Source organism: Piliocolobus tephrosceles, chromosome 4, assembly GCF_002776525.5.
Source record: "Piliocolobus tephrosceles isolate RC106 chromosome 4, ASM277652v3, whole genome shotgun sequence".
Taxonomy (NCBI): domain Eukaryota; kingdom Metazoa; phylum Chordata; class Mammalia; order Primates; family Cercopithecidae; genus Piliocolobus; species Piliocolobus tephrosceles.
In genome coordinates, this window is record NC_045437.1 from 155,725,664 (window position 1) to 155,742,600 (window position 16,937).

A 16,937-nucleotide genomic window follows, 5' to 3' on the forward strand; every position below is an offset into this window, starting at 1 on the left:
CAGTGGTGTGGTCTCGGCTCACTGCAAGCTCTGCCTCCTGGGTTCACGCCATTCTCCTGCCTCAGCCTCCCAAGTAGCTGGGACTACAGGCGCCCGCCACCACGCCTGGCTAATTTTTTGTATTTTTGGTAGAGACGGGGTTTCACCATGTTAGCCAGGATGGTCTCGATCTCCTGACCTCGTGATCCACCCGCCTCGGCCTCCCAAAGTGCTGGAATTATAGGCGTGAGCCACCGCGCCCGGCCTGATTGCTTAACTTTTTATGTAAGATTATCTTTTTCCTAGTGACTCATAACTAATCTGAATTAATAAATGCATTTTCAGAGCAAGTAATAGGTTATTATTATGGAGCTCTTGCCAAGAGATCTCAAAGTTGGTCAGCTGGACAGTCAGTACTGAAAGATAAAAAGCGCTCTGAAATGAAGCTCTTACTAGATTTAGGGAATTGTACTCACATCTGCTTATCTTTAAATCATTTTATTCTCGTGTATATGGTCTTGCATTGCCTCAGACATAAATCAGCATATTCTGATTTACTCTCTGGATCTGAACTCATCTTCACAGGTAGGTCTCACTGTGGGGAAAATTTCTATCTTATTTGGTAGCCTTGTTTATTTTGGACTGACCTTCCTTAGGTTTGCATGTAGTTAATTGTGGCAGTTAACTGTTCAAATGGAGTAGTCCAGTATTCATTGGGAGACGAAAGGCAAGCAGAAAGCAAATACAAATATGTATGTTTTATTAAATTTATACCAATAGTGAGTTCAGTAGGGCAGGCCTTAAAGCTTCTGTTCCTAGTAGTTATACTTTGAAAAAAGTTAATAGAAATACTTGCAGGCTAACCTGTGAATAACTACTTACAACAGTGCTTTACAGGATTATGTATTGTAGGTCCTTAGAACTTTGTGGTCAATAAGTTATAGCCTTCTGACGGACTGTAGTTGATGAAATATCATGTAGAACTCTCTCTCAAATTTTACATCGAATGTACTTGTTTTTAGATGCCTTCAATTAAGTTGCAGAGTTCTGATGGAGAGATATTTGAAGTTGATGTGGAAATTGCCAAACAATCTGTGACTATTAAGACCATGTTGGAAGGTAAGTTCATTGGAAAACCTGGGTGGGGGGAAATGTGTAATTTGAGATAATTCGTGAATATTAAGTTTATATGAGCAGCAGGCTGTCATAAGGTGCTTGAGAGTATAAAGAGGTAAAGTTTACATTTTTTTCTTTATAACTTACATTTTTCTGATACAAGTCATCCTTTCTGCATTGTCTGAATTAGTGAGGGTTGTTCTGTAATTAAATGGATAAAATCATAAGGTAATAAACATTGAAGTGATTGCCAAGCCTTAGGCAATGGTTAATTTCTGTTCAAGTAAATTTGGATTCATAAGTTCCAGTGACAGAAATTAAAGTCTTTGGAAAAGAGATACCGTCTTATAATGGTAGCTGAATAGAACACCTTATTTCAGTGGAGGGAGTGAGCTCTGTGGATTGCTGTGTGGATTTTATTTATTTATTTATTTATTTGAGACGGAGTCTCACTCTTGCCCAGGCTGGAGTGCAGTGGTGCAGTCACGGCTCACTGCAGCCTCAACCTTCTGGGCTAAGCAATCCTCTCACCTCAGCCTACTGAATAACTGGGACTACAGGTACGTGCCACCACATCTAGCTGATTTTTTTTGAGAAAGATTTTTGCTCTTGTTGCCCAGCCTGAAGTGCGATGTTGCAATCTTGACTCACTGTAACCTCCGTCTCCCTGGTTCAAGCGATTCTCCTGCCTCAGCCTCCCGAATAGCTGGAATTAGAGGCTTGCGCCAGCAAGCCCAGCTAATTTTGTATTTTTTTTAGAGACGAGGTTTCTCCATGTTGGTCAGGCTGGTGTCGAACTCCCAACCTCAGGTGATCCACCCGCCTCAGCCTCCCAAAGTGCTGGGATCACAGGCGTGAGCTACCGTGCCCAGCCCCAGCTGAGTTTTTAATTTTTTTTTTTTTTTTGAGATGGAGTCTTGCTCTGTTGCCCAGGCTGGAGTGCAGGTGGCATGATCTCAGCTCACTGCAACCTCTGCCTTCTGGGTTCAAGTGATTCTCCTGCCTTAGCCTCCCAAGTAGCTGGGATTACAGGTGCACGCCACCATGCCTGGCTAATTTTTGTATTTTTAGTAGAGACAGGGTTTCACCATTTTGGTCAGGCTGGTCTCGAACTCGTGACCTCATGATCTGCCCGTCTGAGCCTCCCAAAATGCTGGGGATTACAGGCGTGAGCCACCATGCCCAGCCTAAATGTTAGCCTGGCTGTTCTCACACTTATAGGTAACTCAAGCCATCCTCCCACCTCAGCACCCCAAAGTACTGGGAAGAGCCACATTGCAGGCATGAGCCACTGTGCCAGGCAGAATTTTTTTTTTTTAAACAAGGTTTCTCTTTTGTCCATTTTGTCATTACCCTGAAACTGCTATAAAGTATATATGCAGCACAAGGAAGTGAGTTAGAAAACATCTTGAAACTCACTAGTTAATGTGGATCTCTTTTAAGTATTACCAGTGGGGTGATACAAATCAGTGTCTGGAATTGATGAAAAAAACTCTGTAGTATTGAGTGTTCTTGGTACTTAAATGTCAGAGGTTTTTTATGTAGGGAAGATCAGTAGCTTATAAATACTTAAACGAAGAGAAGGGTTATATGCCAACATTGGTGCTGGTGAAAAGAAGGTAAGTGAGACATGGCCTTTGCCCTTGAAGAACTTATAAACTAGGAGGGAAGCCAGACACAAACAACACAAACTTGTCACATGGTGTAATTAGCACATTAACAAAGTTGCGTGCCAAGTGGCGCCTTGGGAACATCTTGGCTAGTGTTATGCTTCAGTCTTGAAGAGATTGCAGTATGTAGTACTGGTGAGGATATTTCTTCTATTTATTTATCTTTTTGAGGCTGAGTTTTGCTCTTGTTGCCAGCCTGGTGTGCAGTGGTGCGATCTCAGCTCACTGCCACCTCTGCCTCCGAGGTTCAAGCACTTCTCCTGCCTCAGCCTCCCAGGTAGCTGGGATTACAGGCATGTGCCACCATGCCCAGCTCATTTTGTATTTTTAGTAGAGACGAGGTTTCTCCATGTTAGGCTGGTCTCAAACTCCTGACCTCAGGTGATCCTCCCACCTCAGCCTCCCAATGTGTTGGAATTACAGGCGTGAGCCATTAAGCCCAGCTGAGGTGATATTTAAATCCAGTAAAATTAGGATGTTTTGGGAGATCATTCTGAAGTAAAGTAGACAGGGTGTGCTAGGGAAAGTAAAAATAAGGTTTTCAGTTAGGGTGGGATGGAATTGCAATACTGTAGTTGGTAGAGCTGAAAATGGGTTTGAGAGGAATGGAGAAGAAAATGACTTTGAGCTTAAACCATGTTTGAGATTCCTTCAGAAGATCTATGTAGCAGTCTACTGGGTGATTGAGTTTGTGAATATTGGCCCCAGAGTTAGACTGCTAGAAATAAGAAGACTTGTTTTATATGTTGGGTTATGGGAGTTTAACTCTGGAAGATGATGATGTTGGAGCTGGGGTGCTAAAGAGTATAGAAGTCAGTAGTAGAGAATTAGTAGAGTAGGATTTGTGGAAGTTAAGGGAAAAGGGGACATTTCTAGGTGACTAGAGTGATTGCCAGATTTATATACTGTAGACTGGTCCTTAGAATTTCATAGTTAATAAGTTAGAGGACTTCTAGCTGCAGATACTTAGGTGTGGTAGAGGCAGAAGCTGAATTACATAGATGTGTCTTCCGTTTTGTTTTGTAAGTGGGTGACATCTGTTTTGATAAAAGCTTAGAATTCTCTTTAGTAACTGGTACCAATCATGGTGGCCCTTAAAGTCCTGTATTCTGGTAACTTAAGATAACTTCTACTAAGTTGTAAACTGCTTGGTACATCTCATAGTCACTGTTCATCAAGTACCTATTGAATGAAGAAGTATGTTATGCTCACTAAAAAAAAGTGAAAGTAATCCAAGTGTCCCTAAAAGGCCAAGTGAGTAAGGTTTTATCCAGAAAATGTAGAAACTGATACCTGAATTGCTGCCTGAATACTTGCTTTGGCATTGAAAGTGTTCTTTATTTTATCTTGGTGCCTGACACACTAATCTCTCCTGTGCTGCTTCAAAGAAGCATTTGCCAATTTTAAAAACATAGGGCATCTTGAAGACTTACCATGCCAACTTTGATCACTGAAGTAAGTGGACTGATAGGCACTTAGCAACAGTTAAATTATTCTTTTACTCCATTGCCTTTGGGAATCAAGTGAATGGTTTTATCTTAAGTACCAATGGCTTACATAAGATTCTGGCCTCTTGAGGACTGGAGTCTTTTGAATTTGGCAACTTACTGCTTTTCTTGTTTTCCATCTGCAGTATCTCTGGTTATGGGTTTTATGTGACTTAGAAAACAAAAATAAAACCTTTTAATCCACAGGACAATCAGAAGTGAGACTCCTGGCACATTTACATGTGGATTGGATGATTAGTTCAGGTCCAGGGTGCAGTATCAGGATACAGATGTCTTTCAGAAGTCCCTGAAACTGAATAGCTTAAAGGAATGACTGTTGCTACTTGTGCTTTTAGTCTGAAAGCAAAAAATATTGTACATCCTTAGTTTAAATGCTGGAGGATTTAAAGAGGATTGCTTGAGTCCAGGAATTCAAAACCAGCCTGGACAACGTAGCAAGACCCTGTCTTTACAAAAAATAAAAAATTAGCTTTACGATCCTTTACAGTCATAAAAGCCTTATTTTTTTTATTATTATTATTTTTTGAGATGGAGTTTCACTCTTATTGCCCAGGCTGGAGTGCAGTGGCACAATCTCGGCTCACTGCAATCTCTGCCTCATGGGTTCGAGCAGTTCTGCTGACTCAGCCTCCCAAGTAGCTGGGATTACAGGCCCACCATGCCCAGCTTTTTTTTTTTTTTTTTGAGACAGAGTCTCACTCTGTCACCCAGGCTAGAGTGCAATGGCACAATCTCGGCTCACTGCAACCTCTGCCTCCTGGGTTCAAGTGATTCTTCTGCCTCAGCCTCCTGAGTAGCTGGGACTACAGGCATGCAGCACCACACCCGGCTAGTTTTTTGTATTTTTAGTAGAGATGGGGTTTCACTGTGTTGGTCAGGCTGGTCTCGAACTCCTGACCTCGTGATCTGCCTGCCTCTGTCTCCCAAAGTGCTGGGATTACAGGCGTGAGCCACCACGCCTGGCCAATTTGTTTGTATTTTTAGTAGAAATGGGGTTTCACCATGTTAGCCAGGCTGGTCTCGAACTCCTGACTTCAGGTGATCCGCCCACCTTGGCCTCCCAAAGTACTGGGATTACATGCGTGAGCCACCGTGCCTGGCCAAAAGCCTTATTTTTAGTGTGAGTTAAGCCTCATTCCAAATTACATTTGGATCTAAACAAGCTGGTCTTCTGTATGTTTCCTCTGATATCTTAGTTCTCAAGACCAAAGTATTTTACATTTTATAACTTCTTTCTTTCACCTGATGAAAAAGATTTCATACTTGTTCAGGAAAGACGTAAGCGACTTGTTCCACACAGAGCTTTACATGAGACATTGTCATTTTACGGTTTTACTCTAAGCTGAGATAGGATCAGGGATAGGCATTGGTGGGAGGGAGAAGAGAGGGGAGATGAGTGAATCCATCCATGCAAGATAACATGAATTATTTTTGAATCTACTCTCATCTTTACCACTCCACTGGAACTGCTTATAAATAAAGCTCAGTGAACCCCATGTCATCAAGTGCATTGTCCATTTTCAGTTCTTATCTAGACCTGTTGACATTATTTGATGCTTGATTATTCCCCTCTTCACTTGGTTCCTAAAATTCCACTTAGTACTTACCTCACACCCTTCTGTCTTCCAGTCTTTAAAGCCTGCAGTTCCCCAGGGCTTCATCTTTGGACCTCTTCACTATATCTGTACACATCCATTTGCTTGATCATAGTGTCATAGCATTATAAACCATCTATACACCAATTACCAAACTTACTTACAGTTCTGATTTCTTCTCTTGATTTCTGGACTTGAACATACAACTGCCCTTGGATATCTAATATTTTACATTTAGGAAACTAGAGCTCTTGATCCTCTCTTCCTAAAAATAATAGTTCCTCTGACAGCCTTCCCTTTATCAGTTGGTGGCAACTTCATCCTTTTCATGCCATAAACCTTAGTGTTAACTCTTTTCACCTTCTACTTGGCTTCTGTTGGCAAATTCTATTGTCTCTACCTTCAAAATGCAGACAGAATTAGGTCATTTCTTACCACCTCCTTAGCTACAAACCTTGTCCAGGCTATCATCTTGTGCCTGGATTATTGATAGCCCCATAATTGTGTCCCTTAACCTATGTTCTTTAACTTCCTTACACATAATATTAACTCTTTCTCATATATCCTGTTGGAAAAAAGCGATTTCTATTTTTATTCGGATAATTTTTTTTTAACCTTGTTTAAAAACCTTAATCTTGGGATCATACCATTATGTTTGGAGCTGCCTGCCTTGTTTTTGTCAGTGGCTGCATGGTTTGTGTGTGTGTGTGTGTGTGTATGTGTGTGTGTTTGTGTGTATTTTTAGTGTTTTTAGTGTGTGTATGTATACACACATCTGTGGGTTTCAGATTTGAATAGATCGACATTTTATTAACTGTAATAGTTTCCATTATTTTACTTTTTAAAATACAGTTCATCTGGAGAATTTGATGTAAAGGGGTAAGGAAAGACGTAATGACTGCCCAGTCATTCAAGCCCAACTTACTAAATCACTTCTCCTCCTAATTAAGAACTTTTTAAAATATAATATTCCTTTATTTGTCTACTCACACAAGTTTATGTAGTTTTGGGTGGTTTTATGGACTCCATCGTTAGGAGCCACCAATTTTTAAATGTTCCTAAGAGAGCTGTTCTAAGTAAAGTCCTTTTTATATTCTTTCAGACATGTCTTAAAAGTTACAGTCGTCCCTTGGTATCCATGGGGGATTGGTTTTAGGACACCCCTGTGGATACCAAAATCCACCAATACTCAAGTCTCTTATAATAGTATAGTGTTGCCATATAACATATGCACATCACCTTGTATACTTAAAATCCTCTCTAGATTACTTACAATACCAAATACAATGTAAATGCTATGTAAGTAGTTTTTATACTGTATTGTTTAGGGAATAATGACAAGGAAACAAGTCTACATGTTTAGTGCAGACACAGCCATCCATTTTTTTTTTTCCAATATGTTCAATCTGTGGTTGGTTGAATCCACAGATGTAGAACTCATGGATATGGGGGCTGACTCTTATGTTTTGAGACATAGCTTGGTTGGTATAAGTATTATAATGGAATTAGAAAATAGAAACTTTCTTCTGGTTTTCTTAGATTTGGGAATGGATGATGAAGGAGATGATGACCCAGTTCCTCTACCAAATGTGAATGCAGCAATATTAAAAAAGGTAAGGTCTTTAAAGAGTTTAAGTTTATTCTGCTTAATATATAACACTAATTGATTAATATAAGTAATTCAACAATCTATGTTGGAATTTACTGCTTAAAATTACTTTTAAATTTGAATGTTCTTAAACACTTACTTGAGTGATGTTTGTATGTTCTTAAAATATACAGAAAAAAGTTCTATCTGCTTTCTTGCCACAGTTGACTATTGTCATTTATTGGGCATCTGTACTGTGTATACCTATGCAAACACTTCTCTAGGAAGGATGATCTACATGTAGAATATCTGGATCACAGGTCGGCTTATATACCTAAATTTTGGTAGATATTGTTAAATAGTCTTCTGTAAAGATACCACTTCTAGAGCATGGTGGAATTGAATCGTGACTATCTTTCTTAGATTTATAATTTTGAAATGGCTAAAGTCATAAGAAAGGAATATGTAACACTTTGTTCCCATTTCTGTTCTTATCTATTCCAGTCCCCTTTCCGGTAGCAGTTTATCCTTTTAGTATTTGTAATACAGGTATTAACAAGTAAGTGTGTTCCCCCCCACCTTTTTTTTTTTGAGACCGGAGTCTTGCTCTGTTGCTAGGTTGTAGTGCAGTGGCGTGATCTTGGCTCACTGCAACCTCTGCCTTCCAGGTTCAAGTGATTCTCCTGCCTTAGCCTCCCAAGTAGCTGGGACTACAGGTGCACACCACCATGCCCAGCTAATTTTTGTATTTTCAGTAGAGATGGGGTTTCACCATGTTGGCCAGGATGGTTTTGATCTCTTGACCTCGTGATCTGCCCACCTCGGCCTCCCAAAGTGCTGGGATTACAGGCATGAGCCACTGCACCCAGCCTTTTCCCGCATTCTTAAGGTAGCAAACTATACATTTCTATGTTTGTTTGTTTGTTTTTTCCATATAACAAAATGAAAGGTGATTTGTCTGTGTGTTTTTTTTTTTTTTTTTTGAGATGGAGTCTCGCCCTGTGGCCCAGGCTGGAGTGCAGTGGTGTGATCTCAGCTGACTGCAGCCTCTGCCTTCTGGGTTCAAGTAATTCTCCCTACCTCAGCCTCCCGAATAGCTGGGATTACAGACACCCATCACCATGCCGGTAATTTTTGTATTTTTTAGTAGAGACAGGTTTTCACCATGTTGCCAGGTTGGTCTGCAACTCCTGACCTCAGGTGATCTCCCTGCCTTGGCCTCCCAAAGTGCTGGGATTACAGGTGGAACCAACATGCCTGGCCAACCTGAATTTTTTTGTTTGTTTGTTTGTTTGTTTTTGATCTCACTCTGTTGCCCAGGCTGGAGGGCAGTGGCACAATTTCAGCTCACTGCAACCTCCACCTTCCAGGTTCAAGCAATTCTCCTGCCTCAGCCTCCCAAGTAGCTGGGGTTACAGGCACTTGCCACCATGCCCGGCTAATTTTTGTATTTTTTAGTAGAGACAGGGTTTCACTGTGTTGGTCAGGCTGGTCTTGAATTCCTGACCTTGTGATCTGCCCGCCTTGGCCTCCGAAAGTGCTGGGATTACAGGCGTGAGCCATTGCGCCTGGCCTTTTTTTTTCTGAGACAGAGTCTCACTCTGTCGCCCAGACTGGAGTGCAGTGGCACGATCTTAGCTTATTGCAACCTCTGCCTCTTGGGCTCAAGTGATTTTCCTGCCTCATCCTCTCGAGTAGCTGGGATTACAGGTACCCGCTACCATGCCCAGCTAATTTTTTTATTTTTGTAGAGACTTCCTGGCGCCACCCGTTGTGAACCTAGGCATTAGTTTCTTATATATCCTTTTAAGAGGTTTTTATTTTTAAATTTTTATCTTTTGTTAGTAGTGGTAGTGATTTTTTTTTTTTTTTTTGGCAGAATGTCACACTCTTGCCCAGGTTGGAGTGCAGTGGCACAGTCATGGCTCACTACAGTGTCAACCTCCTGGGCTCAAGTGATTCTCTTGCCTCAACCTTCTGAGTAGCTGGGACCGTCGGTGTGCATAACCACTCCTATCTCATTTTTGTATTTTTTATAGAGACAGGGTTTCACCATGTTACCCAGGCTGGTCTTGAACTTCTGGGCTCAAGTAAGTCACCCACCTCGGCCTCCCAAAGTGCTAGGATTACAGGTGTGAGCCACAGTGCCCAGCCTATTATTATTATTATCATCATTTTTTGTAGAGATGGGGTCTCTCTATATTGCCCAGGCTAGTCTTGAACTTCTGGCCTTAAGCAATCCTCCTCCCTCAGCCTCCCAAAGTGCTGGGATTACAAGTATGAGCCACTGTGCCCAAGTTTAGAGTGTTTTAAATGCCTGGATAAGCAAATACTAATTGACATTTGTTTCTTTTCTTATATAAGTGGAATACTTCTTAAGAAGCTATTATTTATTTTATTAAAAACCCTTAGCTGGTCGCGGTGGCTCACGCCTGTAATCCCAGCACTTTGGGAGGCCAAGGCGGGTGGTTCATCTGAGGTCAGGAGTTCGAGACCAGCCTGGCCAACTAAAAATATTTTAAAAAATTAGCTGGGCATTGTGGCAGGTACCTGTAATCCCAGCTACTCAGGAGGCCGAGGCAGGAGAATTGCTTCAACCCAAGAGGTGGAGGTTACCGTGAGCCAAGATAGCGCCATTGCACTCCAGCCTGGGCAACAAGAGTGAAACTCCGTCTCAAAATTAAAACAAAAACAAAAACCTTTTGCTGGCCAGGCACGGTGGCTCATACTTGTAATCCCAACACTTTGGGAGGGCAAGGTGGGTGAATTGCTTGAGTTCAGGAGTTTGCAACATGATGAAACGTTATGTCTGCAGAAACAAAATACAAAAATGAGCCAGGCTACTCGGGAGGCTGAGGTGGGAGGATCGCTCAAGCACAGGAGGTCGAGTGAGCCATGATCACGGCACTGCATTCCAGCCTGGGTGACACAGTGAGACCTTGTCTCAAAAACAAACAAAAAACCCATTGCTTGGCTTTTCCTTATTGAAATTGTTTTCTTTTTTTTTTTTTTTTTTTATCCTGGCAGTATAATTTCTTGACCCTGTCATTTTCTCTCAGCATTGTTTATTCCTCCAACATTTTGCTATGAAAAAGTTTTAACCATACAGAAAAATTGAAAGAATTTTTGTCACAGTAGACACCCATGTAGCCACTGCCTAGATTCTACAACTGAAAACACTTTCAGTATTGATTTTGGTCTTTATGCTGGTATGTATAGTCTAGGTAATCAGCTTCCTGAAACTTTATGAAGTAATTATTCTCCTATTAAGGGAATTTTGGGGCTTTTCCTGCTTTGTTCCTACACCAAATAGTCTTACACATGTGTCTGGGGTATTTGGAATTTCCTGGTTACAATACATGTACATATTCAGTTTTAACTGAGGAGTGCTGGATTAGCTTTCAAAGGGGTTATACCAATTTATACTCTCTATAGAGTTCGTGTTTCCCTTCCACTGTTGCCCAACAATTAGTATCAGTTTCTTGATTTTTTTCAATCTAGAGAAATATCCATGGTGTTAGTTTTGCTTCTGGTAAAGTTGACTGTTCCTTATGTTTGGCCTTTCACATTTCATTTATTGCCTGTACATATCATTAACCCATTTCTCTATAATGATTTTTTAAATATTTTATATTCTCTCGGCTAATCATTGTACATACTGCAGGTATCTTCCAGTCATTGTCCTGTCTAACTTTTCTTTTTGCATAGAAGCTTTTTAATGTAGTCAAGTACAGTACTCTGTCAGCATGGCTTGCTTTTATCTAATAAGATCTTCTCCCTTCTAGGGTTATAAAGATTCTTCATTTTTGCTTTTCAAGCTTGGCTGTTAATGGCTCAAGTCAACCTCTAGCTAGTTATTATTCCAGTATAGGGATAAGTTGTCCCAGCAGTGATTCGAATGAGTACCTTGTGACAAAATGCCACAGAGGAATGAACTTTTGTTGTTGTAGGTCATTCAGTGGTGCACCCACCACAAGGATGACCCTCCTCCTCCTGAAGATGATGAGAACAAAGAAAAGCGAACAGACGATATCCCTGTTTGGGACCAAGAATTCCTGAAAGTTGACCAAGGAACACTTTTTGAACTCATTCTGGTAAGTTTTTAACGTGTAAGATAGCTCTATTCCAGAGCCTTTAAACACTTCTTATAGATTTAAAATTTGCTAACTTCATTGACACTGAATTTTAATACTCTTTAAATTCAAATGTAATGCCATATTTAAATCCACATATCAGTAACACACTAAATGTAAATGGTCTAAACACAGCTAAAAGGCAGAAATTACCAGATCAGAAAAGCAAGCTTAGCTATGCTGTCTATATCACTTTAAATATATAGACACAACTAGGTTTAAAGAATGGAAGAAGATACACTACACTAACACGAGTCAAAAGAAAGCTGGAGTAACTATATTAAAATAGGTTTGGAGGGAAAGAATATTACCAGGGTTAAAGAGGATTATTTCATATTGATAAGGGGATCAGTTTTTTAAAAAGACATAACAGTTATAAATGTTTATCTGCCTAGAAGCAGAACTTCCAAGAAGTGAAACAAAACCCAGTAGAACTCAAAGAAGTCCACAAAGTGACAATCATAGAGATTTCAGCACCTCTCTCAGTTAATATAACTAGACAGAAATCAGGATAACTTGATATAACACTATTGACCAAATTGTCTTAATGGACATTTATAAAACATTTTATATATATATATTTTTTTTTTTTATTTCTATTTATTTATTTATTTTTTTTGAGACAGAGTTTCACTCTTGTCACACAGGCTGGGTTGCAGTGGTGTGATTTTGGCTCACTGCAACCTCCACCTCCCGGGTTCAAGTGATTCTCCTGCCTTAGCCTTCTGAGTAGCTGAGATTACAGGCATGAGCCATCACACCCAGCTAATTTTTTATATTTTTAGTAGAGATGGGGTTTCATCATGCTGGCCAGGCTGGTCTCGAACTCCTAGCCTCAAGTGATCCACCCGCCTCGCCCTCCCAAGTGTTGGGATTACAGGCGTGAGCCACTGCGCCTGGCCGAGACTTGTTTTATGGCCCAGGACATGGTCTGTCTTGGTAATATACATTTGAAAAGAATATGTATTCTGCTATCATTACATATAATGTTTTAGGCTCGGCACAGTGGCTCACACCTGTAATCCCAGCACTTTAGGAGGCCGAGGTGGGAGGATCACGAGGTCAGGAAATCGAGACTATCCTGGCTAACATGGTGAAATCCCATCTCTACTAAAAATACAAAAAATTAGCTGGGCGTGGTGGCAGGCACCTGTAGTCTCAGCTACTTGGGAGGCTGAGCAGGAGAATGGCGTGAACCTGGGAGGTGGAGCTTGCAGTGAGTCAATATTGCGCCACTGCCCTCCAGTGACAGAGCAAGAGTCCCGTCTCAAAAATAAATAAATAAATAAATTAGCCGGGTGTGGAGGCACGCACCTGTAATCCCAGCTACTTGGGAGACTGAGGCAAGAGAATCGGCTGAACCCGGGAGGTGCAGGTTGCAGTAAGCCGAGATTATGCCCCTGAATTCCAGCCTGGGTGACAAGAGTGAGATGGTGTCTCAAAAAAAAAAAGTCTATCGTAAAAGGATTCAAGTCATACAAAGTTTGTCTTCTGACTGCAATGGAATTAGAAATCACAAACAAAGATACCTGGAAAAATCTGCAACTACTTTTAAACTAACACATTTGCAGGTAAGCTACGGGTCAAAGAAGAGATAAAAAGAAAGTATTTTGAGCTGAATGGAAATAAAACACATGAAAAATCTGTGAGATGCAGCTAAAGAATTACTTAGAAGGAAACTGATGGAATGAAATACCTATATTATTAGAAAGGAAAAGAGTTTCAAATCGGTGATCTAAGCTTCCACCTTAAGAAACTAGTGAAGGATGAAATTAAAGTAAACAGAAAAATGAGAATATTAAAGGGCAGAAATCAATGAAATAGAAAACAGGTAAACAATAAAGTCAATGAAACCAAAACCTGTTTTTTAAAAAGAGATCAATAAAGTGTAGTGCTGTAACTGCTTATGTTTGAACTCTTTAAGTGTGGACAAATATTTTTGCCAAGACCTGATGTGGTATTTGTGTGCATGTGTACACACATACACAACAGTAGTGGCCGTTATTTAACATTTGAGCTAGTATAGTTTGGTTAAGGAAGCAGAGGGATGCAACATTATAGAGGTGTAACAAAGAAGGTCACATAAAAGTCTTTCACAGAAGAACTTATGAGTGATTTATTCTCCCTTTAATTTAAAATTAGCATTTTAAGCTTTATTAGATATGGACTGTCAATCATTAACTTTGGATTTAGTTTAAAACATCAAGTATACTTTAAGGAAAACAACTGTCTCTTTACAGGCTGCAAACTACTTAGACATCAAAGGTTTGCTTGATGTTACATGCAAGACTGTTGCCAATATGATCAAGGGAAAGACTCCTGAGGAGATTCGCAAGACCTTCAATATCAAAAATGACTTTACTGAAGAGGAGGAAGCCCAGGTAGGTAGCACAAAGTTTTGTCTTTGATCACATGCTCTTAAAAAGGGACTAACGCCTGTAACATGCCAGGAAAAGAGGTGACTGTATCAAGTAGTCTTGATACTTCAGGGATAATAATGTACTTTATGTGTCTTAAGCATACTCTTACTGGTCTGTCTTTATGAATCTGAACACTTAGGTGATACTGCATTTTAAGCATAAGAACAATTAGTTTTCAATGAGAAGAGCTCTTGTTACTGTATTAACAGTTACTAGTTTTGGCACCTGCAACTTTCTGTATAGACCATACATATCTGACTTCAGAAAAGCAAGCCCTATAGAGAAGTGTATGCTAGGGTACTTTAGAGTAACTTAATGAGGGGAGAAAATGAAATAATAGATCAGAATGATTTTGTTGACATGACTACAGACTGAAATTATGCGAATGAATTAACTGAATTTGCTCTGTCGACTTTAGTAAATTGCCCATTGCCTTTGCTTTGTTCATAATTTCAGCAGGGCAGAATAAAAACCATGGGAGGCAAAGAAAGGAAATCCAGAAATATAGTCTTAATCTGATGTTATTCTAATTTTCCATCCGTTCTCAGTTCTGACTCAACTCACTGGCTATCGATGAATCAGTAGGTAGTATTATAAGTCTTAGGAAAGACTACTCAAGTTAAGGTACTTCCTTATATTCATCTCTTTTAGGTACGCAAAGAGAACCAGTGGTGTGAAGAGAAGTGAAATGTTGTGCCTGACACTGTAACACTGTAAGGATTGTTCCAAATACTAGTTGCACTGCTCTGTTTATAATTGTTAATATTAGACAAACAGTAGACAAATGCAGCAGCAAGTCAATTGTATTAGCAGAATATTGTCCTCATTGCATGTGTAGTTAGAGTATAGATTCCAAACCTATGGCTGAGTTTCTTCTAGTATGATCGAAAGTTTCTTTTTTCTTTGCTCTGAATAAAACTGAACTGTGGGTTCTCTATAAGTGGCATTTGGGGCTTTCCCTCTTTTTTGTAAAGCAATTTCTGCCTAGTTTATTGTCCAGTTAACTTTAGTGACCTTTTGAAAGTTGGCATTGTAAATAAAACAAGTTGCAAAAAAGTTTTTTGGAATAGAATTAACAAAATACTCTCTTTATTCATGAGTTGGAAACTGGAAAAAGGCTTCTTGAGGTAAATGTTCTGAGTGGAGTTACTAGGATGTCTTCCAGCCTCCTGCAGTCAAGGAGTACCACTGTACTGATTAGCCTGTATGTAGCAGGGCTCCCTTCATTGCATCTGAGGACGTGTTTTCTTTTTCTTTAATTTTATTTTTAATCCTCTTAGTTTTAAATATATTGCCTAGAGACTCAGTTACTACCCAGTCTGTGGGTTTTTGGGAGAAATGTAACTGGATAGTTTGTTAGCTTTTCAGTTAAAAAGACACTTAACCCATGTGGGATGTCATCTTTTTATAATCAGTGTTCCCATGTGGGGAAAATTATTCACACTACTTGCATGTAAAAAATAATTTAACTTTTATCATTAAAATATGTGGTAAAACCCAGAAAGCATCCATCATGAATGCAAGATACTTTCAATAAAAAGTAAGTTATATAGTAGGTAGTTAAGTTTGCTTTTGTGGACTTAAATGTGTCTCTTCACTTAAATGGGTTGAATGTGTATAAATATTTGTTTAGCTTGAAAAGACTTAGACAGTTCATATCCTAGCTCACTGGAGGCTGCTGACATAACCGTAACTTCTGTCCCTTCTAATTGTCATTTATATGCCTAACTGGAGCTAGTACTTTAATTCTTAACACAACATTACTCTGTCATTGTTTCCAGCTTCTCTCCTACAATAGAATGAAGTTTTTTTGATGGCTTGAGATGGCTCACAAATTTTGATTTTTTTTTCTTCCTTGCGCTCCCTTTTTTTCTCCTTCCTTTTCCAGTTGTCATCTATATTCACATGTGATCTTGTTTTCTCTTCACATTCACTGAATTGTTCAGGCTCAGATCATCCCTTGACAGTAGTTTGCCTTCATCTCACCTTTCATTTGTCCCAGATTCACCTAAGTCCCATATGTTGTCTCACTTAATTCCAATTTGTTGTCTGTACCAGAGATAGGAAACTATAATGTGTGTGGGTCAAATCAGGCCCATAGCCTGTTTTTGTAGTATTTGAGCTAAAAATGGTTTTTACTTTTTTTTTTTGAGACGGAGTCTCGCTCTGTCGCCCAGGCTGGAGTGCAGTGGCCGGATCTCAGCTCACTGCAAGCTCTGCCTCCTGGGTTTACGCCATTCTCCTGCCTTAGCCTCCAGAGTAGCTGGGACTACAGGCACCCACCACCTCGTCCGGCTAGTTTTTTTTTTTTGTATTTTTTAGTAGAGACGGGGTTTCACCGTGTTAGCCAGGATGGTCTTGATCTCCTGACCTCGTGATCCACCCGTCGGCCTCCCAAAGTGCTGGGATTACAGGCTTGAGCCACCGCGCCCGGCCAGGTTTTTACATTGTAAAGGATTGTTTAAAATATATATATACATACACACACACACACACACCAGAAACTGTATTTGACCAAAAAGTAACATATTTTACTATCTGGCATTTTACAGAAAATGTTTGCCAACCCCTGTGACTACTTCTGGATTCCTGGTTCCTGTTACTCTTAGGAGATAAGCTTGTTTTCTCTTTGTCCTGGTTTTAGTGGGAAAGGTAGCCGTGTACAGTCCTAGCTGAATTGTCTCATCTACCAATTCCTGCTATAAGATCAACTTCTGCAAAAACCTTATCCACCTCAAGTATCCTTAGCAGTTGGGCATGGTGGCTTATGCCTGTAATCACAACATTTTGGGAGGACAAGGCAGGAGGATCATTTGAGCCCAGGAGTTCGAGACCAGCCTGGGCAACACAGGAAGTCCCTGTCTCTCCAAAAAAAAAAAAAAAAAAAAAAAGCAGTCATTTGGTGCATGCCTGTGATCCCAACTACTT

The 16,937-nt window shown here is 40.1% G+C and overlaps 1 protein-coding gene across 1 annotated transcript in view; it reads left to right on the forward strand.

Moving 5' to 3' along the window:
- The window catches only part of SKP1 (S-phase kinase associated protein 1), an 18,103-nt gene extending 2,706 nt beyond the window's left edge, over positions 1-15,397 (forward strand). The window contains exons 2-6 of the mRNA XM_023196039.2: positions 1,002-1,098; positions 7,408-7,481; positions 11,407-11,550; positions 13,830-13,970; positions 14,661-15,397. Of these exons, the coding sequence (XP_023051807.1) occupies positions 1,002-1,098; positions 7,408-7,481; positions 11,407-11,550; positions 13,830-13,970; positions 14,661-14,696 (492 nt within the window). The 3' untranslated portion in view covers positions 14,697-15,397. The remainder of the gene's footprint in view (positions 1-1,001; positions 1,099-7,407; positions 7,482-11,406; positions 11,551-13,829; positions 13,971-14,660) is intronic.
- The last annotated feature ends 1,540 nt before the right edge of the window (positions 15,398-16,937 follow it).